A 27305-nucleotide genomic window follows, 5' to 3' on the forward strand; every position below is an offset into this window, starting at 1 on the left:
CACGCTGCCTTCATAGAGTGAACTGCCACATGATAGGAAGGCTCGGCAGTTCCCGTTGATTGGGAAGTTGCCCGCCTTCCCGCATCGTAAAGACTCGGGGATGGGTCGGCGTGTTGGTCGGGATGTCGGTCGTTGACAGTCAGCCGGTAAAAGAACCACCAAACCTGTAGAAGAAGTCGTAAAATATCAGCCTCTGGCCATCAGTTTGTGTGTTTGTATTTACATCTTAATTATTTTAGTATTATCATAATAATGAGTGAGTGAGTATGGTTTTACGTGGCTTTTAGCAATATTCCAGCAATATCACGGCGGGGTCACCAGAAATTGACTTCGCAGATTGTACCCATGTACTGAATCGAAACCGGCTCTTTTGTTGTAACATGCGAGGATACTAGTATTATGTAGAAGTAGTTGTAAAATATCAGTTGGAATTCCTCTGGCCATCAGTTTGTGTGTTTGTGCTTACATCTTAATTATTATCATAATTGTACATGTAATAATAATGAGTGAGTGAGTTTAGTTTTACGCCGTTTTTAGCAATGTTCCAGCAAAATCACGGCGGAAGACACCACAACTGGGCTTCACACATTGTACCTATGTGGGGAATCGAACCCGGGTCTTCAGTGTGACAAGAGAACGCTTTAACCACTAGGTTACCCCCACCGCCCCAATAGGTATGACTCGGAGGAGAATGGTAAAGATGAAAATAGAATGTCGAATATCTAAAACAAAGGATCACACACACACACACACTTCATGTGAGGTTAAATAAAAGTGACTAAAAGCTTTCCATAATCGAATCACCTTTTTGGTTCAGGGGATAGAGCATACGCCTGGAAAACTCAAGATTGTGGGTTAGATCCGTCAGCTACATAGTACCGGTAGACGTTGAAAAGTCGTTTTTGTTGTCATCAAAAGAGTGAGTGAGTATGGTTTTACGCCGCTTTCTAGCAGTATTCGAGCAATATCACGGCGGGGGACACCAGAAATGGGGCTTCACACATTGTACCCTTATGGGGAATCGAACCCGGGTCTTCGGCGTGACGAGCGGACGCTGTAACCATTAGCCTACCCCTCTGCCCCCGGTGTTAGTATTTAATCATGATAACATACATGTTAAATTCGGCACAGTATTTCAGTGGGCATCAATTATACAACCGGCAGGGCAAGCAACCATAGACCTGCTCAAGTCCCCAAGGCAAGAATTAATAGTTTGAAAATTTCCAAAACAATATAAATAATAGACTGTCGTCCTGTCCGTTTATCTAGACTTGCCACTTTAAAGGATATAATTACTTTACTTTCATGGGCTTAGCAGTTAGTACAGCCTTGGAGCAAGGCTAAAGCACTCACGTTGGTACCACTGAACGCGACGTAAAACGTCATTTCACCTCAGGAAATAACTTTATCTAGAACATTTGACATGTAGGCACAAAAGACAAATGTTACAAAACTTCAAGACACAAATAGTAACGAATGTATGTGTTCGGACGGTAACGGCAAAGACACAAATGATGTCAATAACGACGAATGTGTATGTGTTTGTCGGTAACGGTAAAATGCCAACAGTGACGCAAGTCAAAACATTGATTACACAAGTCTCGTTTCCTGTTGACTGGGTTCCGTCCTATTGCGCAACTTAGTACAATAACCAGTCCCGAATTCTGAGATCAATTCATTTAACTGGATACATAAATATTAATCAGTATTATTTGATACATCTAAGCCTTGTATATTGCAACGCTACACTCCTTCTAATCCTTGCAAACACGTCGTGCAGCGTGTTCTGTCGTACAGCGAGCTCTGACAAATAGTCTAAAACGGAAACATGGAAATCGTGGAAATCTCAAAACGAGGCTCTGCCGCTAGAAAGATTTTGCGGTATGGTACGGGCTTGATATTATATCAATCACATTGTGCGTTACAGAACTACTCTGAATAAGTGCACCAAATACATAACAAGTGTAACCAGTGAGCCAGATGCATTGTGAATCATTTTACGACCTCATCAAAAAGGGGCATTCTGTGACGTCTTAGTTAAGGTCATGCTGCCTACACCTCGCCATAAATGTAGAAATACGATGTTATTAAAGTTTAAAATTAAAATTCATTTGTAAATGCCATTTTCTTATGAAACAAGGAATTGGGATTCAATGTAACCATAGTTGGTTGTGATGTCTATTTTCACTAACGCCAAGATGCCGATAGTGACGAATGTGTAAGTATTTGTCGTTGACGGCAAGATGTCAATACTGACGAATGTGTATGCATTTGTCGTTAACGGCAAGATGACAATAGTGACTAATGTGTAAGTATTTGTCGTTTAACGGCAAGATGCCAATAGTGACCAATGTGTAAGTATTTGTCGTTAACGGCAAGATGCCAACAGTGACGAATGTGTAGGTATTTGTCGGTAACGGCAGAATACCAATAGTGACTATTGTGTATGTATTTGTCGTTTAACGGCAAGATGCCAATAGTGACGAATGTATGTATTTGTCGTTTACGGCAAGATGCCAATAGTGACGAATGTGTATGTATTTGTCGGTAACGGCAAGATGCCAATACTGACTATTGTGTATGTGTTGGTCGTTCTCGGCTAGATGCCAATATTGACGAATGTGTATGTATTTGTCCGTAACGGCAAAATGCCAATACTGACTATTGTGTATGTGTTGGTCGTTCTCGGCTAGATGCCAATAGTGACGAATGTGTAAGTATTTGTCCGTAACGGCAAGATGCCGATACTGACTATTGTGTATGTGTTGGTCGTTCTTGGCTAGATGCCAATAGTGACGAATGTGAATGTATTTGTTGGTAACGGCAAGATGCCAATAGTGACGAATGTGTATGTATTTGTCGGTAATGGCAGAATGCCAATAGTGACGAATGTGTATGTATTTGTCGGTAACGGCAAGATGCCAATAGTGACTAATGTGTATGTATTTGTCGGTAACGGCAAGATGCCAATAGTGACGAATTGTGTATGTATTTGTCGGTAACGGCAAGATGCCAATAGTGACGAATGTGTATGTATTTGTCGGTAACGGCAAGATGCCAATAGTGACGAATGTGTATGTATTTGTCGGTAACGGCAAGATGCCAATAGTGACTATTGTGTATGTTTTGGTCGTTAACGGCAAGATGCCAATAGTGACGAATGTGTATGTATTTGTCCGTAACGGCAAGATGCCAATAGTGACTAATGTGTATGTATTTGTCGGTAACGGCAAGATGCCAATAGTGACGAATGTGTAGGTATTTGTCGGTAACGGCAAGATGCCAATAGTGACTAATGTGTAAGTATTTGTCGTTAACGGCAAGATGCCAATAGTGACTAATGTGTATGTATTTGTCGGTAACGGCAAGATGCCAATAGTGACTATTGTGTAAGTATTTGTCGGTAACGGCAAGATGCCAATAGTGACGAAGATATGTGTATGTACGGTAACGGCAAGATGCCAATAGTGACTATTGTGTATGTGTTTGTCGTTAACGGCAAGATGCCAATAGTGACGAATGTGTAAGTATTTGTCGTTAACGGCAAGATGCCAATAGTGACTAATGTGTATGTATTTGTCGTTAACGGCAAGATGCCAATAGTGACTATTGTGTATGTATTTGTCGTTAACGGCAAGATGCCAATAGTGACTAATGTGTAAGTATTTGTCGTTAACGGCAAGATGCCAATAGTGACTATTGTGTATGTATTTGTCGGTAACGGCAAGATGCCAATAGTGACTATGTGTATGTATTTGTCGGTAACGTCAAGATGCCAATAGTGACTATTGTGTAAGTATTTGTCGTTAACGGCAAGATGCCAATAGTGACTATTGTGTATGTATTTGTCGGTAACGGCAAGATGCCGATAGTGACTATTGTGTATGTGTTTGTCGTTAACGGCAACATGCCGATAGTGACTATTGTGTATGTGTTTGTCGGTAACGGCAAGATGCCAATAGTGACGAATGCGTAAGTATTTGTCGTTAACGGCAACATGCCGATAGTGACTATTGTGTATGTGTTTGTCGGTAACGGCAAGATGCCAATAGTGACGAATGTGTAAGTATTTGTCGTTAACGGCAAGATAACAATCGTGAACAATGTGCATGTTTCTGTCGTTTACGGCAATATGCCAATCATGACGAATGTGTATGTATTTGTCGGTAACGGCAGATACAAATGGTAACGAATACTATTTTAATTGTTCTAACTGTACTACTTTGAATCCAAATTGATGTCTTGGAACTATTTTTAAAAGGCTGTCATCAAATATAACTGTTCACAACTGTAAAGTAAATTTAAAAAATGGTCTTGGAGGCATTTTACAATCTATTAAAACTTTAATTCCTTCATTGCGAAAGACATATATTTTAGAAAGGACTCAAGATTAGTGATAAAATGCTATGAACGGACTATTTTCACTATTTTATTATATGGATAACAATATCGTGTACATTAAAACATGGTTATAACGAATTCCAATGAATCGTGGAAATGGTTTGTTAGATTTGCAGTTCATTCCACGAAAGATTCTGTCCGATATGTTTTGACTTTGGTTCACTTTTCATGACCCTTACGTGTAGTGCGAAACTCGACTTCGAAACACGATCTGGCGAGTTAGGCCTACACCGATTCTTTCATATCAACATAAAAACGGTTATATCAAATTATCATCTTGATATGATATAGTTGAGTTAAGATTAATTATCCTTCAGATAATCTTAGAATACTCTCAAAAGAAACCTTGTACTTACATAGTCCGAGAATTACCAAGAGATCCCACGAAATCATTCTGACTCGGTGAAAAAGTGAGGAACCGCTTATAGGAATGCTTTGCTTTTATAGTAATCAGTCAACTAATTTGACTGCTTGAAGAAAAAAGAGACAGATCAACCCGAGTTTTACATTCTGACATTTTTAAAATCCTACAGCAAGCAAAAGGCGACCACATGTCTGAAGGCCTCGTGAAGTAACGTAACGTGCGTGATATCGCGTGACTTCATGTGTCAGAGTTCAAAGATCAATCGAGTATTAGCAACACCAATCTGCGAAACGTTCTTTACAATATGCCCGATGCACAGATGGTTTGCCGAAGCTGATGCCAATGTTTAACGAAGAATTATCAGGTATTTAAAAGCCACATGCTTTTCACAATTAGCCTTTCGTAGGTTTTGAAAGAACTTAAACGAGTTTGACAAGCAAAGTTTCTTTGTGTTTTGTAAACGAAATAGGTTATTCAGTCTTACCATAGTAACGCAAAGTGTGTTTTAAAGATTTCTATTTTCTTATCGCATTACTGAGAGAATTCAACTTTAATTGCTCAGTGCCGGCCCAAGCCTTTTTATACATACACCGCCGAGCAGAAGAAAGTAAATACACTTGAAGATTGGATTTGACCAAAACATTACAAAAGATTAAAACTATACTCGGTCGAACACCTGGGTGTATTTTCTTTCGCCCGGCAGGTATTTTGCCTTTTCCATCGAAAACATGTTGCTAACTTTCAAGGAAACACCCAAGACACATTGCTCAAAAGGACGATAAAACATTATTTACGTTTAGCTGTTTCAGTGTTAAGTCCAGAGACGCCAAGATTGCACTCCGAAAGAGAAACACAACTTTAGATTTTGTCTTAATTTGTGTGCGTACTTGTGTGTGTATACATGTTGTCAAAGTTGATCAAAGCCGCTCCATTGTGTGCGTACGTATGTTGTCAAAGTTGATCAAAGCCACTCCATTGTGTGCGTACGTATGTTGTCAAAGTTGATCAAAGCCACTCCATTGTGTGCGTACGTATGTTGTCAAAGTTGATCAAAGCCACTCCATTGTGTGCGTACGTATGTTGTCAAAGTTGATCAAAGCTACTCCATTGTGTGCGTACGTATGTTGTCAAAGTTGATCAAAGCCACTCCATTGTGTGCGTACGTATGTTGTCAAAGTTGTTGTCGTGAAGGTCTGTGTATTGCATATCATGTCTAACTGTTTCACTATCTATTTTCCATGACTGATTATGTGTAGGACACGTGGAGATCCGGGTTAGAATTGATCTTCAGTAACCCATGCGTGTCGTAAGAGGCGACTAACGGGATCGGGTGGTCAGGCTCGCTGACTTGGTTGACACATGTCATCGTATCCCAATTGCGTAAATCGATGATCATGATGTTGCACATGGAACTGTCTGGTCCAGACTCGATTATTAAAGACCGCCATAGAGCTGGAATATTGCTGAGTGCGGCGTTAAACAACAATCAATCAGGAACATCACAAGAGCGCACTTCAATGCAGTATGTAATTATTGTTACTGTATGTCAGTGATTTATCCAGATTTAACTCCACTATAAACATGTGTTAACATGAACTATTGCAATATGAAACAAAAAACATGATTTAGGTAAAATACTTGAGCTTTAAATTTCATGTGACCTCCAATAACTACGATCCTTGACTAGAATGTCATTATACAGTCCTACAAAATTTATAAGACTTAGGCATTTATGATAGATTTGTAGTATATGTCCCATTATGAAACAAACAAAAATAACAAAATAATATGAACTGTGAAATGGACACTCAGAGTCAGAGGCTCTACTAATAAGTCAAAATAAATTTTGGTACATTTGAGGCCACTTAATACTTCCAAAATGTCACATATGAAACCATTCAAACCCATAAAACTTAAAGCATTTGGTAGAATATTTGGCACTTTTGGAGCCACTTAATTAGGGATCGTTCTTAATTTATGGCTGGGGGGATGATGATGATTCTTATGGAGAAGCATGTACAATATGAATGACTCCCGCCCCTCCCCCCTTCCTTAAATCTATGTACAAAGTAATTGACTCTCTCTCTCTCTCTCTCTCTCTCTCTCTCTCTCTCTCTCTCTCTCTCTCTCTCTCTCTCTCTCTCTCTCTCTCTCTCTCTCTCTCTCTCCCTTTCTGGTGTTCCCCGCCGTGATATTGCTACAAGCGGCGTAAAACTTGACTCACTCTCTCTCCTATGGAAATCAAGGGCAGATAATCCAAAGGGAGCTAACTCTGGATGATCCAATATATTGCAGTATCTGAGCTGTACCGGTATATACCGGTTTACCGGTAATATTGCACAACCTTATGTGTTGAGCCCGAAGTGAGTATGTGAGTGAGTGAGTGAGTATGGATTTACGCCGCTTTTAGCAATATTCCAGCAATATCGCGGCGAGGGACACGAGAAATGGGTTTTACCCCGAAGTGTAATGTTGCTACAAGTTGAGGTGTATTTTAAGGACTTTTCGTTCAAGAGTTATAGGAGGGCCGCCCTTATTTCGACGCAGGATACGCATCTAAACCAGGAATTACTACTAACTTATAAATGTAAAAGTGAGCTCCAGTTAAATAATTAGGTTCAGCAGATGTTTTCCGAAAAACAAACAAAGAGCAAGATCAAAACCTTAAGAACTCAATCAACTGAGGTACGCTTTCAGTAGGGTACAAATTGTCCAAAACGAAGTTGAAGAAGCGACTGCACGAGATCCAAGCCACGCCCGAAAATTAAGTGCGCGGGTAATTGCGTCCCCTCAGAACAAAGACTAACGTAGCACGTGCAGATGCGCGGAATGCACGAAATGCCCGAGCCTCTTTACATGTCAGTCGAACCTTGGACCATATGTCACTGATGTGCTGTGAGAAGGTCAGCAAAACAGTACCTTATCCTTCGATGTATCGCTCCCACACAATACACAAAGGTCTTTCAAGTTTGAACTATGAAATAGCTTCAGCAGCTGTCTTTCACTGAGAAGACATGTTTCTCAGCAAAGGTGAGAATGCTTGACACATAGTTCAATAACGTTTGAAATGTTTTCTTTTCGAAGTTTGTGTTATCCAGGCACGTTAACCTGTTTCACGACAAGGTGAGTGAATGTGGGTGTGGGACACAAAATACAAAAAACATACGGCATTGATTCGTTAATATGGCGGAAAGTGTGGAAAATTGGCGTTCATTTGCGTTGCTTTTATTGGGAAGTTGCAGGCAGTGTGGTCAGTGGGTCATCACTGGTGTGTGTGCGTAGTTCAATGGGGATCTAGCACTGCTGCTTGGATTTACAAGCTTGAATGTTGTAAAGATTGGATTGACAAGACATTTACAATGTTGTAAAGATTAGGTTTACAATCATATCACCTGAATATATATTCATCTGATAAGGATGCGTGTTAATATGTTTATTTAATTGTATCTGAACATACAGAAAGACATCCAACTTCTAAAAATATTAGAATCAATCACTCGAAAGTATTGAAATTGGTTGGTGTTCGGATGTTGGTTTGTTCCAAATATCGCCATATGATTACAAACATGCTTAGGTATACCAATCAGATTCACCAACGAAATGGGTTGCACAGGCAGTGAAAATGTTTGGGGGTTTTGTGCTGATTTGGTGAGCTATCCATTTGACACAAAAGATAAATAGATTTGGAAAGACTATCATCTCAGTAATATGGTAAGGTTTTACTGATGTTGCTGACATGTAAATATGCATACCAAATAATGTCTCGGAAAGAGTTCCTTACGTACCCCCGCCTATTTTTGTGATGAGCAAACACTATTGTTTAGTCTATAGTTTATAGTTAAAAATTAGGTGGGGGGTTACGTAAGGAACTCTTACTGATTTCATACTTCAAAACGAATTGGAACAGTAACATATTTCATGCTATCATAAGCAGCTTAGGTATGTGCTGTGTCTTGAAATTGATCCGAGAACATTTTGCGGCAAAAATGATGCTTTAATGACATTTAATGATGGGAAATATATAATTACTATATAATTTCAACTCGGTACATAGATACTCAGCTGACGGGCTACTTTATCAGTTAATTCATCACTCCTGACAGGTATCTTCATGATTGGACCCGTGAAGATCCGGGGTAGAATAGGTCTTCAGCAACCCATGTGCTTGCCATAAAAAACGACTATCTTGTCGTAAGAGGCGACTAACGGGATCGGGTGGTCAGTTTCGCTGACTTGGTTGACACATGTCATCGGTTCCCAATTGCGCAGATCGATGCTCATGCTGTTGATCACTGGATTGTCTGGTCCAGACTCGATTATTTACAGACCGCCGCCATATAGCTGGAATATTGCTGAGTGCGGCGTAAAACTAAACTCACTCACTCACTATCTTCATGATTGCATACTCACGGAGCTATTTCAGTGAGGTGATATGCGGCACACTTAAATTATTATGTGCTTGTTAAGTAAATCTTGAAGAAGAATCGTTATGTGGGCTATTGCCTGAGCATAGTATATCAATGCCATACAGCAGTTTAGGCGGAAGGCACGCTTTACGTCGATATATAGTATTCGTACTGTGAATAACATCTATTCAAAGGAGCTATTATAGACAGATAAGCCTCTTTGACTTTTAGTTATCTGTAAACACCTTTTTAAATCTGATATCTAGTTTAGGAAATAGCAGAATATAACCCGAGTCAACCTGGGAACAATGACGTATTTTACATACATAAATATATAGATAAAATAACGATCTAGACGAAGAGATTGGCTACACAAACTGAAACATGAACATTCTCAAGCAGATCCCACATAAACAGTAAGGGGATACGTATAGAAATGTTTGGATAAGAACTTCTTGAAGAGGAAGGCGAACGCGTGTTTGATAACGGTGTCAGCACCTTCACTGAAGCGTCACCGTCCCTTAGCACAAACTCAAACGACCTCTACCTTTAACCTTACGTGGCTGTACGTAATCGTATTTATACGAAAAGTGATTGGGAAAAACATAGTTGCGCTTTTGGGGATAACAGCTAAAATATACACTTAAAACGGTATTTTGGAAAATGCTAGCCATACTACTGGTGCATATGACACTGTTCTTACCAATATCAATTTTGAGCAAGAAAGATGCAGATATAAACAGTAAAAATATACTAACTTGTACCTAGTTGATCAGAGGGCCGCGAAGAGAAAAACACTTCCATTGGACATTATTCCAACTTTTATAGAATTATTGTGATTTCTTCTCGTGTCAGAAGCAGTTGCCTTAATATCATATTATATCATATATTATATCTCATAAATGGAGTATATTAATAAACAGTGTGTTCTCGTGCTTTACTGCGGCGTGGTATTTCAGTGGGCTAGCACTATAAAACCAGCTTCAGTCTGGGCTAGTACAAGCAGCCGCACATACATACACACGTCGTCATATGAGCGAAATATTCTCAAGCACGACGTAAAACCCAATTTCACGTCACGTCACGTCACGTCACGTCACGTCGTGTATAAATTCTCACATGCAAGAAGCACTATGTATTTTTACAATATATCAACTCGGTTTTGTGTGGTCACTCAAATAGAACAAGGAATGCTTGAAATAGTCTATACATTTCTCCTGACATTGACATCGCAGAGATACGAGGGGCGGTCAAAAAGTAGTACGCCTTGCTATTTTGTCGATGTCGATGTCCAATGTTTGAAAAGCTTCCTTTTTGTTTTGAAGAAATCGTTAGAAAAGCCATATCTAAACATATGTGTGTATTGTGGTTAACAAGATATTAGCCATCACAACACATTAGGGTGTAATATTTCTTAAATTGCAGAAAATGAAAAATGATCTGTCATTTGGTACCTCTGATAACTTCATATGAAATAGTTAAGTATAGTATTGGATGACTTCATAATCAACAGTCAAAGATTTGGATTGCTTGATTTATATTTAGATGGGGGCTGGGTTTTAAAGAACATTGTGTCCAGATATTCAAGCTGGCACTTGTGTGACCATTCAGTATTTGGTTTGAACCCTTGGCATCATGGTATGCATAAGTGAAAACATTAGAATAAGTTATGTCCTTACGATTACGTCGTCTGAAAGGGGAGTGGATAGTGTCTCCGAAACAAGCTCTTTCAATAAACATGAAAGGGGAGTCACTTTAACAAGTGATTATAGTTTCAAATTGCTTTTTAATGCAATTTAATATCTAAGTTTCATTCTAGCGGGCTTCTCTCTATCTTAAACACACAACATGTTTCTTGCATATTTTGTTTCCTGAAGTTTGTGATGCATTTATTGCAAATATTGCATTTTTGGGGGGTACCAAGATAAAAAGTCAAACAAAATGGGCTCATCAGGCTGGAACATAGCAAAACCAATTCGCTTGAGGTTGACAGATAATGTGTAGAAAAATAAAACCTAAAAACAGATGCATTTGTATCATTTTCTTGTTGAGGCTCACTACTATTTGATCGCCCCTCCTATTACAACAGAGGATCCATGTATGTAAACTATGAAACTTTATAAAAATTAACAATATTTTGTTTGTCAAATATGTAATTTAAATTTTCTAAACCAACATACCCAATGAGACCGCCTCCGTGGTGTAGTGGTTAGAGCGTCCGCCTGTAGAGCGGAAGGTCGCGGGTTCTATCCCCGGCGCCTCATACCAAAAGACGTTAAAATATGGTACTTGTTGGTCGCTGCCTCGCGCTCGGCATTTCACCTCACCTCTCTTAACATAAGCCGTTTTTAGTCTATTAAGCTTAAGATAACTCTATTCTCATCACTCCATAAGCTAGAAATCAAATTAAATCTTAGAAAAAAAACCTTGATGATGATGATGGAATAACACAAAGAATGTATGTAAGTATGGACATAGGACCCTGAAAATGAGGTTTATACTGGCAGATAAACACATGTTTTCAATAATTAAAAATAATAAAACAATGCAAAAACTTCACCTTCCAGTTGTGAACAGTGTACGGTTTGTGGATGAAGTGTAGGTAAAAGTTTGTACAAGGTCCATTTATATAACCAATTTAACTTGTATGTTAACTGTTGAACAATAGTGTTAGGTTAAGAGCAAGTCTTTGCCCCGCGACAAGAATACATTAGCCAGGTTTTCATTACAGTTATATGGTCAAGCGATATTTTTAATATAGATGTATTCTTCCATTCGAAAAACATAGTCATTCACAATTTCACGACAAACACAATCTATGCATATACAGGCCTCTTGTAAAATAAATCCTTGCTTCGGAATGTTCATTCGTATCCTCCGGTATGTAATGCGGGATTGGATAACTATCTCAGCCCAGACATCCAGTTGTCTGTCAGTGCTCCAACCATTTTAGCATTAAAACCTCAAAATAATCCAGTATCTTACCATTTGCCCCGAACGTGCATAAAGTAACCTCAAGATTTCGGAAACCTGGTAAAAACCATCAATACAAAGTAATGTTTTTAAATATTATCTGTTTTTTATCAATATCTTAACCGCCACCAAAATCCCCCCATCCCCACCTATATATGGTTATGCTATATGGTATTCTAGAAGAAAGGAATTCGAGTACAACTATGATATTTGTCACCCATCATTATTTTTATTCATAAGAAAGCATATATTTTCGGGATGTGAAGTCTATACCTCGTCTAAAACAATTACTTTAGTTGGATAAATGTTAGATGAAAACAGACAGCAAAACCAGGACATATGTCCTGTAGACAATTTTTTTATAAAAGGGGCAAGGGGCAGCCTAGGGATTTAAGCGTTGGCTCATCAGGCTGGTTCTATTCCCCGCATGAGTACAATGTGTGAAATCCGTTTCTGGTGTCGCCAACAGTGAAATTTCTGGAATATTAATTTTCCAAAAGCGGCTTGAAACCATACTCGCTCACTTCATGCCAGCCATGAGGCGGAACAAATATACATGGCTGATAGGATTACAGTAGTTATCGTTGATGGTTTGAGTGCTGTGCTCTTTAGTTGTATCAGTTTTAAAATGTATACAGATGGTAAGAGATATCTATGGTCTCTGTTAATTGAGAGCCTGTGTCGGCAGATTTGAACTGCTTCTGTCAGTTTACTTTTGGTGACGTCTTGGGTTGTTTTGTTTTTTTGACATTGTAACAATTTATGTTGTGATTAGGACAGTTGATTATGTGGTCTGAGATTGCTGAATTTCGGTCTGATTTTGTGGTAGATGTTAAGTGTTCTTTGATTCTGATGTTTATGGGGCAGGAAGTTTCACCTACATAGGCCTCACCAGTCACAGTTGATCTTGTAGATAACACCTTTCGGTTGTTGTTGTTCTTTAGAGGTGTTAATGCCATTAGGTTTCGATGCTGGCTTGTCTCTTCAGGAGACGGCTGATGTGGTGGGAGGTATTTCCTATGAAGGGGAGAGAGATACCAATGGGTCGTACTTCGGGTTTGTTGGCGACCAGTTTACTTGTTGGGTGAAGGGTGGTGCTGATAATACTGTCGCCAAGCTTGGGAGGGTAGTAGTGAAATCATTGTTTAGGTGCAGAATTTCTGCAGTGCTGGTGGTGGAGAAGAGATTGATGGCTCGTGGTTCGATTGCCGCATGGGTACAATGTGTGATTCCCATTTCATTTTAGAAACTTGTCCGGTCTAACCCACCATAACCTATTATCTGTGAAACAGCATGTGTGAAACCAACACTCTACATTTGTGAAACCGTCAACAATACGTTTATCTTATATGAGGAGGGGCGGTGGGCTAGCCAAGTGTTTAAAGCGTTCGCTCGAAGACCTCAGTTCGATTCTCCTCATGGGCACAGTGTGAGGATATTGCTAGAATATTGCTTGAAGCGGCGTAAAACTAAACTCACTCACTCATATGATGACATCTTGACACTGGGCTTCTTGTGATGGGTTGGGTACAATGTGTGAAGCCTATTTCTGGTGTCCCCCCGTCCTGATATTGCTGGAATATTGCTTAAAGCGGCGTAAAAGCAAACTCGCTCACAACCCCCCCCCCAACATCAAGTGAAAAATCCCGTGTCCCAGTCGTGACTTGTACAACAGCATCGTAACAACTAGGACATGACATCCGGACATTACGTATTACGTTAACCGGGTTGTTCTATAATAGAAACCCGTGTAGATCCGGGTTAGAATTGATCTTCAGTAACCCATGCTTGTCGTAAGAGGCAACTAACGGGATCGTGTGGTCAGGCTCGCTGACATGGTTGACACATGTCATCGTATCTCAGTCGCGTAGATCGATGATCATGTTGATCACTGGATTGCCTGGTCCAGATCAGAATATTTAAAGACTGCCATCATATACCTGGAATATTGTTGAGTGCGGCGTCAAAACAAAACTCACTCACTTAATCATAGAATTTACGTTATTTTAATTCATGGCTGCATTAGTCTGTAATCGCTGGAATCTGAAGAGCTAGGGTCCTTGCAGCTCTCAGTTCTTCAGTTGCTGTGCGATCTTTTGTCTGGTTTTATTTGTGTCATTTAGAGGAATATCGTTTCATGATTACTTGCTAGTTCTAAATCTGAATCTGTCCTGTGATGAAAGATATTCATATCGTTTAAGGTCAATATGTGGCTGTCATAGTCACGATATGGCTGAATTTTAATCATTCACCAATTAACTAAGAATAGCAATTTGGACAGACTGACGGACAGTGTGTACTTTGATTTAAAGCTTGGTATGCTAAGAAACACATGCAGTCAAAGTTTTCTATTCAATAGGAACTTCACCATTAAGCTAGCAATCGTTGACACCATATTTCTGATCATGTACATGGTAACTATTCTCTTCTGTGTAGCGGTCAGAAATATTGCTGTTTTGAAAACATACTCTGGAAGATCTGACGGCCAGGCTGTAAACCAATACCACGCCTTTGTAATTGATACTTGTATCCATATTTTTTTAAGTTCGATCCTCATTAGAGGCATGAACGTGTACTGGGTGCTGTTGTATAAAACAACCTTAGTGCTAAGACTACCTTTAGTCTATTTTTAGGCATGGAAGTTATGGTCACCTTAGCACCAAGTTAGCTTTATACAACAACACCCAGATGTCTAAGAGGACAAAGAATACCCCAACTGACTTACAGCTGATATGTCCATGCTGGGCAAGTCAGGGGCTCCTTTCAGGAAGCAACATTTACTAAGCTTAACCTTAGTGACTCACGATCATCTTGGTGCTTTGGGAAAGGAGGCCCTGAACTGTAGTGCACGGGTCACGATATGGCCGATATTGCTGTTGTAACGTTAAATCTTTACTCACTCGCTCACTGTAGTGTACTGATGTCCACGATTATGATTCGTAACCTTTTTGTTCTGAAGGATAAAAATGAGGGTTGTGTTGAGGATGGTTCATTGCGGAGAGGAGGGTGCTTGAGTTCATGTAACTTGATGTCAGTTGTCCTTGTTAGGTTCCATCATTTCAAAAATATAGTCACGATGGTATTTTGTCCTGGAGATAAATGTTCATGTTTGTCACACTTATATTTTTCAGCATTACAACTGCACTTTGGTCCAGGCAATGCAGTGATTGACACCAAAGCACCGTTAAACTGGTTTATGAGAACAAGTATCAACCAAGTCTGGCCACCGGATCTCGTTCGAGGACAGGCATGGGTCAGTATTTTTTATGAACCAAATCATTCATGGTCCCTCGTCAAGGAAGGTAAATCTATACACATGGATTAAACACCCCGTGATTTTTTCATATTGCCATGAACCATTACCATTACCATTAGTATGTAAACTGGAAGGCTTAAACATTGTTTCCTGAAAGTTGACATTTTGGACTAAACGATAACAACAAAACCATGAAAATTTGCAATATTTTAGTTTACAAAATGACATGAAAACGTCAACGATGTTTTCTCAACAAAAGGTATCCCTGTACAACTATGGGACTACAGAGTTGCAAAATGTAAGAGGTGAGTGTCTCTCAGTCTGAAAATGTTCTCTGTCATCTTCAGACAACAAATCACATGAAAATTGTAAATAGCGAGCATATCCACCTTGTGCAGGGATGACTGCTTTGACCCTCCTCGTCGTGAGTCTCCGGATTCCTTCCAGAGGCAGCTGCTGCCACTACAGGCGCAAAGCTGCTTCCAAACATGTCAGATCTTGTACAGGCGAATCCAGTGCTTGCACTCGGCATCCAAGAATGCCCCAGACAGACTCCAATGGGTTCAGATCCTGGCTCTTAGGAGGCCATGGAAGTTAGGTTACAGCGTTAGTGGAGAAAAGTTGGGAAAGATGTGGTCAGGCGTTGTCATCCATAAATACAGGGCAAGTGGCTAATGGGAGGTTATCAAAATGTGGCACAATAACAGGATCCAGAATGTCCCGGATTCCACGAACAGTTACCAAGTCCAGTTTACAATAATGGGATAGACAACCCCTGACCATGACAGATCCACCACAATAAGGAAGTGATGCTTTTATATTCTCAGGCTCATAGGCATTGTTATTGTGACGTGCACCTTCCTCCATGACGTCAAATTCCAATGACGTCAGGGTAAACACCACTCCAAATGAGCTCTCTTGTGAAGATTGGTCAAGGCTGGACGCTTGATCACCCTTCTTGCCCTCATCCCATGTGCCTTTATGCAGTTTCTTACAGTCCTATTGCAAAGAATTCCGTTTGGGAGCCATAGCTGCTTCAGTTTGCCATTTCTAGTGCCTTAACCTTGTTGGTTTGATGGTGTTTGTGAATGTGGTGAATGTCAAGCTGTCGCCCGGTGTCGTGCATTCCAATAATACAATAATCGTGCTTAATACAGTTCCATATGTTTACTGTGAACAAAGACTTTGTTACCTGCTAAACATGTCAAAAGTCGTTCAAATGAACCATGAATTCACTGGTAACTACTTGTGTCATACCTTCTTGTAGATCACAGGGGGGTGGAAATAACCCATTGCCGGTGTTCAGTTATGTTCTTTATGTAAAAAATCAACAACAAAAAAAGCTGGTATAGTGGGAAAATTATCAGGGCAAGTGATTTTACATGTGCCACTGTACCGGAGTACACTAGCAATTTTAAAGTTATTTCCACCCCTGGATCACGGAAAGAGGCGAGTAGTTATGAATGCAGACAGAAGAAAAGTTGATCCCATGCCTTTTGATTGACCTGGCTCGGATTTGAAATTATGGTCAGAGCAGAAAAACACAGTTGTTCTTCCAAATGCTCCAAATCATCAGCTCCCACATCTATTGCTAATACAGTAAACTACCTTTTGAGTGGTGGAAAATCCTGTGTTGGTGTCCCAGTGGTGAATACCACAAATAAAACTCGTGCAGTGATCCAATACCACCCCTTTGTAATTGATTCTTTGTTCTTGTGTTCCACCCTCATCATTAGAAACATACTTATATCCAGAGGGCAGAGAAAACAGATGAGATGTCCATGTTGGGGAATGGGGGAGCTGCAATAATGGGCCACTGTATAGAAATTACTTCCGATGTAATATGTGCTTCACTTCAGGGGAATGAGTGGTGAGGATGGTTGTGGTGAGGATGGTACATTGCAGGCATTTCAAAAACATAACCAAGTCCTCAATTTTTCAGCATAACAACTGCCCGCTGAACATCTTCTACTTCGGTCCAGGCAATATGGGAAATGATAACAAGCATCGACCAAGTCGCTGTGCCAGACCACCTCATCCTGTTAGAGGAGAGCACAAGCCTGGGTTGCTGAAGATCAGGTCAGTATTTCCTAATAACCCTCATCAAGGGCCAAATCTCATAAGATGGTGAATAATACCTTAGGAGACAAGAAGCCCCCCACATGAGAGGTCACCAGAATATCCAGGTTTTAGTAACTTTTAGTACATGTCCTATTATATACCGGTAACTGGGTTGGGTGGTTATGCACAGCGGCTTGGTTGATACAAAGTACGTGAGGTGAAGTCAAAACTGCCACTGACACATTAGTCGAAACGTTTAATTTATTCCTTTCTTTACCTGTAGGCATCACAGATGGACAGCAAAATTCCTTCTTTGTAAACATTTTAACCTGTTCCCAGTCATATTCATCATCAATAGGCATGTGTAAAACAAAAAGACATGGTTAATATCTCTGCCACACGGTTCCTGAATGTTGTTCTTACTTGAATACTGAATTCAGCTTGTTAAGCAGTGAATGTTTTTATTACGCTGCCATGTTTGATAATGTGATTGCTTGCCACTACTGGTCTTAACATTTCTGTTGAAATTATCCTGGCTGATGTGCTTTAAACAATGACCAGTGTAATGGAAATTAGTGCTCATTTGTCAATTAATTTTATGAGAAATTGTTGTTTTAGTGAATCACCTTGACAATCAATTGATTTTTTTTATGAGAATTTCATGATTTACAGTATGTAAAGAATCATAACAAGGTTTCTGTTTTCGAACTCCATCAAGGCATTCATGTCCTGAAAACACATATCAAATATAGGAGAAAATCTGTTCCCATCATCTTGGATGGACAGAGCTCAAACCTATATCCCATCCTCCTCATTTCGTTGTGGGGGATAACGAGGCAAGATCTTTCAATAACCACTTTACTGCACTGATTTGTATTGATGGTGATGCAGTGTTTTGGCAAATGTTTTTGATTGTGGTTAAATTCAATTTCTGAATGCACACCTTTTTCTGCCCAGGAGGCTTGCAACAGTGAGAGGACAACTGACACCATGATGGCAAGTCACGACCCTGATATTAGGGACCTTTTGTGGCAGCAATGGATCAAGTCAGAAACCCATATGCATTGCAACAAAACATGAACATCAGCTGACATCACAACAAAGACATGTTGACCACGAGACTTGATTCCAGACCACATCCGGGGTGCTGCTACTGCAGTCAACCATCTGCCGACACCTCCTTGTACTGGAACAGACCCTTCTTTATGTGACACAGTGAAATCTGCTGGGGGTCAGAGGGCATGCTGTACACACCCTGGTCACCAAGGAATACATGACTGAAAATGGTCAAGGACAATAAAAATGCATTTGTAATATGTAGATTTATAATCTGAAATTGTATCCATTTAAAACTGGATAACTAATATAATAATACCCATCTTTAGGCAAACATTACGCACTTGTGTTTGTGGTTACTCATGTCAATAGCAGGTTCCACAAGATGATAAATATTGCAACGATTTGCTTTGATACTTGTATGGCAAATTATCCAATGAGAATTGTTACTTGTATGACAAAGGATACGGCAAGCGGAGCACCCAGATCTGTCCAGGTGGTAAGGTCATGGACTCATCATTGCCGGGATAGAACAGAGGACACGACCCTGGCGCAGGCTGTATTTGAGGCTTCAGCTGAACTCTGATTGGTCCGTCTGGAGTCACCACAAATATCCGCATCAGCTGCGCCATGTAACCCTTGGCACTCCTGTAGATCAAGAAGCAAGTCATTTGTATGAAATAGGCTAATTGTGTAAAATCATGTTCATGTTAAATTGCAGTACAGCAAGGAGGACTCACCTGCAGTGACAGGGGCAGTAGAGAGGCATGTCCATGGTCAGAAGCTTGTTGGCATTGTCCTGAAATGAAACATGGGGTATATTAAATGCCAAAGTGAACCTGAACAATCATACCAGTCACTGTTATCGTATATTTCAACATCAGGAGTACGTTCTCCATATTTTTTCTCGTCATATGAGTGAAATATTCTCAAGCACGACGTTAAACCCAATTTCACCTCACCTTATTTTTTCAATATAGGAGTGCTGAATGGAATATAATGGCAAATCAGTAACCTTGTGTTTCGTTTCATATATGCACCACAACATTGCTAGTCTTCATGTAAACAGGTCAATAAACAATAAAACATCTGCTACGTTTTCCTACCGTATCGTGCCTATTTTTTTATCCGATACGGCCCTTATCTGGAGCCCTGTTATTGTATATGTTGACATTCACCTTCACAGTGCTGGTGCTCGAAACCTTTATTATCTTCTCTGGACCACTGCAGAAGAAACGGTGACCTCGAGGACACTCGTACTCATTACCCAGGAATACTCGGAGAGTTACTTCCCCTACCTCTGTAAGAAAACATGAAAAATTAATGCCAGGTAATGAGGACTGGTGAGAGGAAAGGGTAAGAGAAATGAGGTAAAAAGAGAATAAAATAAAATAGCTGTGTCTGGATGTTTTTGATATGTTGTCAAGGTTACACTATGTTGTCTCCCTACCCTTGATAGGAAGCCGCCTTTGTCGTGCCTTCTTCCCAGCTGTCTCGCCGACTGTTGGCCATTTCTCCTTCTCTGTGCGGACCGTGATGTCCCAGGGCAGCAGGAAGTTGCTCCCTTGTAGGAAGCCTGGCAGGTCCAGACCTAAGGAGAGTTCATCACAGGTCAACGGCACATCTTATTATGAATTTCCTTACGAGGTACCCATTCACATAGTCTAAGTTTACTGCACGTTGCTATACCCGCAACTAGGTGTGACCACCATCTGGTCATGTACAAACGGATTATTGGGTGCACAGGGTTGTGACAAAACTTTGTGTGCAGACTCCTTCAAAGGTTTTTACACCCGGTCACAGGTGGGCTCAATCCCGTCACCTCAAGCTCGCTGGATCATGGCCCCCCAATATCATGAATACATGCCTGTAATTTGGCACTCTGCACCTGACTGGTCCAACTTACCTTGTGTGTGCATGTACAGGCTGGATGGTCCGTGACTACATAAGGACCAGGAACAGAACTTGGGGAGGAGTCCAGACGGGGAGTCGGAGTGAATCATCCCAGGCAGGTACTCAGTGGTAGAGTGCTGTCTTGTTGCACTGTTACTGATTTTCAGCTCTGCGGTAGCTACAAAAATGTCATTTGGGGGAAATCAGGGGCTGCTTTGTATGTATTCCAGCGGTATTGCGGCGGACTGTAAATAATCTAGATAAAGTGATGAACATCGACATACATAACTGGGATACAATGACGTGTGACCCTGACCACACCATGCACTATATCTTCCTATATCAACATCCTTTTCTAGTTTATAATTAGAAAACACATTCCCACTTTCCCAAACTTTCTCAGACCACATTCACAATCAGATAAACCATTACAGCCGCAAAGGTTTGCCCAGGTGTAAAATTGGCAGTAAGAACTACATCTCACCTGGATGCTGGACCTGCTCTGGTTCAGTGGTCTCTGTCTGTTGGCCAGGCTCACCCTGTTGACTGTTTTCCGGGTTCAGACTCGACTCACTCCGATGACCATATGTAAGGTCACTTCCCCCTGACTGACCTGCACAGAAAACAAGTCATTATATTACACACTAATATAATATAATATATTCCCAAAACAAATTAAATCACTAGCAATTTTAAAACCCACAAGTCCCTGTGAAGCTAGCGTGAGTGCATAATGTCACAAGTATATAAATATAGACCAAAAATAACGTAAATGCATTTGCCCCAATATATGTAATATAGACTAAGGGAATATTGTTGTAAATGTTGTAAATGATGATGATTTTTGTGAGAAGCACTTATACAGTGAATGACCCTCCTGCTGCATGCAATGTACGAAATCAATGCCACCCCACACACACACCAATAAATTTTCACCATAATCTTGTAAAAATTCTATTTACAAAATTGCTGACAGGACATGTGTACAAAATTAATGACCCCCCCATACTCCCCAGAACAAAATGGGTAACACCCCCATAAAATTTCTCTTCCTAACCCTAACCCTAACCCTGACTTTTCCCCATCTGTATCCAACAGACAATGTATTTACATCATCAAACATTCATGGGCAAGCCTGACCACCTGATCCCGTTTACAACAAGCATGGGTTACTGAAGATCAATTCTAACCTGGATCTTCACGGGTCAAATATTGGATGAAAACACCAGGTCTCAACAATGCTGCCATATTTGCAATGAAATCCGCCTACCTAAGCTGAGAGCCAGACTGAGGTTAGTGAGACCTGATCCTGTCCCCTCGGACTTCAGACTCTCCCTCAGCGCTGTCTTCAGGTGAGGAGCCTTGGCCGTCACTGGGGTCACTTGACCTGCTCTGACCTCACTGGTGCTTGGTTTGAAGACGGGGAAGTCCATGTGCTCCAGCTTGCTGCAACATGTTTCCTCCAAAGCTTTGTAAAACTCAAAGTTGGCATACTGGAAACACAGGAATTGTTTTGTTTGCACAAACTTGGATATAAGTAAACACTGAATAAACAGTTCTGTACTTAGGTAGGGTACCTTCTCTACCTAAATGTTTTGCTAGCTGAGAAATATCTTGATAAAAGCATCACTTCGTCCAATTTGAAATAATCATTTGAAAAATCATTGGCATTTTATAAAAAATGGAACTCATAAAGAACCTCTGTGTGCAGTTAATAGAAAATTTGTTTTGTGCATTTACAATCTCATATCAAGAGATTTAATGTATCACATCATGGCTTTTCACAAATTTGCATTCCCAAAATGTCTTTTCCGTTTGTTCATAATAATTTATCTGCCATTATTATATCAGCATCCATCCACATCATAGGGCCGTGATGTGACCAAGTCACTTAACCATGTCAGCAGGACTGACCATCCAATCATTCGGTCACATCTCACTACCAGCATAGCTTGCAACAGGGATTTACATGGAGTCCTGTATTTGAAGGACCCTGGGACAAAAGGGGGTCCCAGACACTTAAATTATATCTAATACGTTATTGTATTGTTTATCATGATCATCACATTGTTACAGTAATTAAATTGCTAATAATACCATAACCCAGCTAGTAGCAAACTCAGTGATAACTTATTGTCACTTGATTGGAATTTTTACAAAAGTATTTTGACTTTTTCTGAGTCCCTGTGGACGCGCTAATAAATTTTGTTGCGTCCATTGTCAATTTTTATGTGTATAGGACGCAGAAATTCACATCCTGTAAATCCCTGCTTGCAATTCTAACCAGGAGTCACAACCGTCAGCATTATGAAATAACACTGATTAGTACCATGTGAACAAATCAAACCGAACAGTTATTAAAGTACTGTTGGAAATGCTAGAAAAATGCTTTTTAGCCTTAATATCTTTATAAAGGTGATAAATGTACTATGTTGTCAATATATCAACTCGCCTATTGTCTACCTAATTTTTATTTCAATCGATTTAACATTCCTATGCATTTAAAGGGCAGTTTACAGGAGAGAATTTGGTACCAAAATAGCAACTTAAGATTTATTCAGAGTTCAACAACAGAAATCTGAAATAGTCTTTACATTTATGCTAATAATACAGGTGGTGTAAAAATATGAATTAACGTTTTTCTTTAACAAATAAATGTTGAATGTTTGTGTTACTTTACTTAATTATCGTTTTCTTTATTGAAGAAATATTAATATAAATGTTAAGTCTTGATAAATAGGTTTCCCGTCATGCATGCACATCTTTATCACAGCGTGCACTATGGCCAACGATTTGCAGTCGATTGTTGCAAAGGTTTATAGTTTTTTTCTGCTTAAAAAAGACAGAGGTAAACCTTTCATTAGTGTAGAGAGGGTTTATTACAGAACTTGTAGAGCTGTTGGCATGTCTTACCAACAAGTTTACAATATTGTAAACAAATCAGACAAGACAGGGACCGTCTCATATGCAAAACCGGGACGTAAAACCATCCTTGACAACTTTGACAAGGTCTACAAACTTTATGAGAAGAAAAATATATATAATATATCTTTGGCCAATGTTCACAACTAGATTAAACTGACCGAATTACATCCATATTTTTTCAATGAACTATACTGTTGACATGCAAAACATTTATTAAAACGTTGCACATTTCTACAATCAATCGATAAGATAACACAAATGATAGGATTCTTTCCAATGTACAGTAATTCGTATGTTTATGTCACAACAAACACACATACACAAATGATCCCTTACATAACTGATATGTATACTATACGTACACATATTCAACATTTTGCAGAAAACATCTATTGAGATGACCCCTCGCCCGAGCGTGTGCTCAGGTGTCAATTTCACCTGTCGATACCGTGCATGCTGATGACGTAACACAGGCAGTTATTGTTTGTTTCAAATAACGTCCAACTACCCCTTAATTTTCTAAGTTTTTGGTATTTTCATCAGTAAAAACACAGTTTAGAGCATGTCTCAAAATTTATTCCCTCGGTCTACATTAGGTAGATGTTTCTTGAAGTTTTATTTGTTATTTAAGTAACTGTAATACCTCTGAATTTTAAATATAAGTCAAATAGCATTTTTCTAGCATTTCCGACAGTACTTTAGTTGTAAATAGCAATGTTACCATGTGGTCAAACGGGTCGTCTTTGTCGGCCTGAGTCTGGCCACAGTTGCAGGCCGCCTTGGACTTGAGCTGGCTGGAGTGGCTGGACACAGGGAGCAGTTTGTTGGAATCAGTCTCCTCCTCGTTTAGCAGTCGGTGCAGCTACAACATGGAGGATGTCACAGTCATCACACAGCCAATCCCATAGAAACAACATAGAGGATATCATAGGGTTTACACATATGTTGCCATTGAGACTGACTTACAGGGTTCATACTTAAGTTCCCAGTGAGACAGACTTACAGGGTTCATACACAGGTTCCCAGTGACACTGACTTAAAGGGTTCATACAAGTTGCTGGGGAGACTAACTTACAGGGTTCATACACAGATTCCCAGTGAGACTGACAGCCTCACACTGCTGGTGTCCCGACTTCCACCACGTTTCACAGGCCTCCTCCAGCTGAACCATGTACTTGTCAAACGCAGGACCCCTTGCAAATTGGGCAAACACTCGCTTTGCTTGAGCCAGCTGGAATAATAATAATTATTGAAATTATGAATAATGATCTATTGACACGCTATGAGGATGCTACTGATCATGTAATTTATTTGTGTAGTGCCCAACTCTGCTTGCAGTTATTATGTAGTTTCAATAACATCGGTAGGTATGTAGACATACATTTGTATGAAAGAGAATTGAGAAAAAAACAGACTCTGGTTCCTCTTTACTGGTGCTTCCACACAAAGAGCTTCACACTGTTATTTTTGGAATAGGTAGGAAAATGTAATTTTCTGACTAAAATTGATATTTTATAGTTACCCTGACTCATGCTAAATGCTTGTCTCCTTCTCCTTGCGAATGATAGTGGAACACTTGAAATCCCTTGAAGTTCCCTTTTAAAAAGCGGACGTAAAATCACCACTCATCCATGAGTTACCTCCCTTGCCCCTTTGGCGCCCTTTTGGTCACCTGACCGGCCATGTTTGTCACTCTCGCCATATGTATGCCCGACACCCTGATTTACAGGGAAATCCAGAGTGCCATAAGAGGGGAGCTTGGGAGGGCTGACCTAATGATGCAGGATAAGTATAAAATATCAATTTTAGTCAGAAAATTAATTATTTTTCCTTATCCTGACTCATGCTAAATGCTTGCAGAATCCGTCAGAATCGTTGGTGGGTCAGGCCACTTCTGGATTCTCTGGCTGTTGATTTACGTCCTGTATTACCCCCCATGGGAACTTATGACGGCACTGCTGATGATTCTGTTCTTTCAACTTCCTCTGATGAGTCTGGGGGGAACCACAACTTGTCAGATTTCTTCCGAAACTTCTCCTGACATTTTCATGTGGAGTTTTAGATATACTAATGTTCCATTAGGTATCTATTGCAACTCCATCTCTTGATGCGTGCATCAAGTGGAGATGCGACCATTCTTCATGTATGAGTATGTCCTATACAAGTACAGGGCCTATCACTCATGCTAGCCTGACCTAGACGTGTGCATGGACTTTAACCATTTAACTGCTCTCCAAAGCGTTGGTTTTCACAAGTCACGTGATAAAAGGGTGAGATTTTTCTCAGAGCCTTTGTGGAACCGTTAATTGTTGTGCTACAACAAGTGGCCCAAACTGGTGAATGCCTGAGACGTCTTCGGTGGCAAAATCCCTGAGGTAGTGGTTGGCAAACACTGTGTCCAATTTCCAAAAGCAGCCCTCCATTATTGTTGTAATCGAGCAGTTTCCATGCAGAGCAAGTGTAGATGCCAGGGCTCTGACTTCGTGGGAATTGGAGGCTCGTGGAGGCTCAAGTCCTGCTGCTTTGTAGGCCCTTAGTATAACGGCTCTCATCCAGATCGTAGGCATCACTGGTGAGATGTTGTAGAACTATGCTGAGATCCCAGACAGGAGCCTTGAATTTCTTTTGTTGCAACTTGAACAAGCGCAGTAGTGCCAGTATCTCTGGTACTTTGGTCAGCTTGACACCTGTCTTCATGGTGATAACTGTGCTGAGAGCAGCCAGGTACATTGATAGTGTTGAACCTTTTAAGTACCTCATCTGTCCCAGATGACACAGGTATTCCGCCACTTGAGGATGGGTTGCTTTTACCGTTGTAAGCCTTTCCTCGTTGCATACTGTTCAAATCTCTGCCACTTGTCGTCGTATAAGTTGTGAGTTGATCTGCGTAGAGCTAGTGTTACTGCTTTCATTGCTCTGGCGGAGTACCCTCTAGTCTTCAGGCAAGCTTTGATACGCTCCACGCATGTAGCTGGAACAATGCCGGATTCCCGTGAACTTGCTTGGTGTGTGGATGGACGAGCAGGTTCGACTACTCTGGTAGTTTCAGGGTTGGGCTTCCAAGTTCTTTTATGAGGACGGGAAACCATACCCTTGCTGGCCAATAGGGCGCAACCAAAATCAGTTGCAGCACTGTCGTCTGATTGATTTTCTGTATTACTTGTGGTAGTAGTGCTGGAAACGCATAAGCGTTTAGTCCTTCCCATGAGATGCTTAAAGCATCTGTTGCCCATGCCTGAGGATCCGGAATCGGAGAGACGAATATTGGTAGTTGCTTGTTGAACTTTGTTGCAAACAGGTCTATCAATGGAGATCCTGTTGTCCGTATGACGAACCGGAACGCTTCTGGGTGTAACATCCACTCCGTCGGGGATGGTTGAAGTGGACGAGACAAGGCATCTGCTATGACATTCTTTGCTGCTGGAATGTGGCATGCCTTCATGTAGATGTTCAGGTCGTCGACGATGCTGAACAGGAGAAAGCTGAGTTGACGCAGACCTGTTGATCCTTGTTTGTTGATGTAGAACGCTACTGTGTAGTTGTCTGTGTGGACCATGAGCCTTGCGTTCTTTAGTACGCTGGACCAGTGATGTAAAGTGTTGATCACTGCTTTCATCTCCAACAGGTTGATGTGCATACTCTGATCCTGACTCGACCACTTCCCTGCTGCCACTTCGTTGTCGAGGTGGGCACCCCATCTTTGTACTGATGCATCTACGTAGAGATGAGTGTTGCAAACTGGCTCTGACAAAAAAGGTTCCTCCGCAAACATTCGACTTCCGAGTCCACCATAGGAGGTATGGTTTCAGGCTGTCCGTAGAATCAGCGGATCCAGACTGTCGAGATGGGCGTTCACAAATATTTGTAGTGGGCGCAGTTGTAGTCTCCCTCTGCGAGTCATGTCTTGAGCTGAGGTGAGTAGACTGAGCATGCTTTGCCAAGCACGTAGTGTCAACGGACAGAGCATTGC

General features: G+C 40.6%; 2 protein-coding genes across 6 annotated transcripts in view; one reads left to right on the top strand and one right to left on the bottom strand.

Moving 5' to 3' along the window:
- The first annotated feature begins 7565 nt into the window (after positions 1–7565).
- LOC124268186 lies at positions 7566–19531 on the top strand. Of its 5 annotated transcripts, none has more exons than XR_006896226.1 (4): positions 7566–7795; positions 15276–15397; positions 17343–17586; positions 18419–19531. XR_006896226.1 is itself a non-coding variant. In XM_046703209.1 (4 exons), exons 1-4 carry the CDS (start codon positions 7780–7782, stop codon positions 18453–18455), a joined length of 309 nt encoding a protein of 102 aa, XP_046559165.1. In that variant the 5' UTR covers positions 7566–7779; the 3' UTR covers positions 18456–19531. The 5 variants fall into 5 exon arrangements, 3 of the variants coding, with proteins under 3 accessions (XP_046559165.1, XP_046559164.1, XP_046559163.1); XM_046703209.1 differs by having other exon boundaries at positions 17343–17479; positions 18422–19531; XM_046703208.1 differs by having other exon boundaries at positions 7567–7795; positions 17343–17479.
- Positions 18412–27305, bottom strand: part of LOC124268183 (protein smg8-like) — a 45338-nt gene continuing 36444 nt past the window's right edge. The window contains exons 13-22 of the mRNA XM_046703205.1: positions 24411–24566; positions 24057–24197; positions 21681–21903; positions 20895–21023; positions 20424–20588; positions 19968–20108; positions 19696–19817; positions 19258–19316; positions 18986–19165; positions 18412–18738 (exon numbers count right to left, since the gene is read on the bottom strand). Of these exons, the coding sequence (XP_046559161.1) occupies positions 18621–18738; positions 18986–19165; positions 19258–19316; positions 19696–19817; positions 19968–20108; positions 20424–20588; positions 20895–21023; positions 21681–21903; positions 24057–24197; positions 24411–24566 (1434 nt within the window). The 3' untranslated portion in view covers positions 18412–18620. The remainder of the gene's footprint in view (positions 18739–18985; positions 19166–19257; positions 19317–19695; positions 19818–19967; positions 20109–20423; positions 20589–20894; positions 21024–21680; positions 21904–24056; positions 24198–24410; positions 24567–27305) is intronic.

This window comes from Haliotis rubra, unplaced genomic scaffold, assembly GCF_003918875.1.
Source record: "Haliotis rubra isolate DU_JTF1 unplaced genomic scaffold, ASM391887v1 Scf137, whole genome shotgun sequence".
NCBI classification, from domain to species: domain Eukaryota; kingdom Metazoa; phylum Mollusca; class Gastropoda; order Lepetellida; family Haliotidae; genus Haliotis; species Haliotis rubra.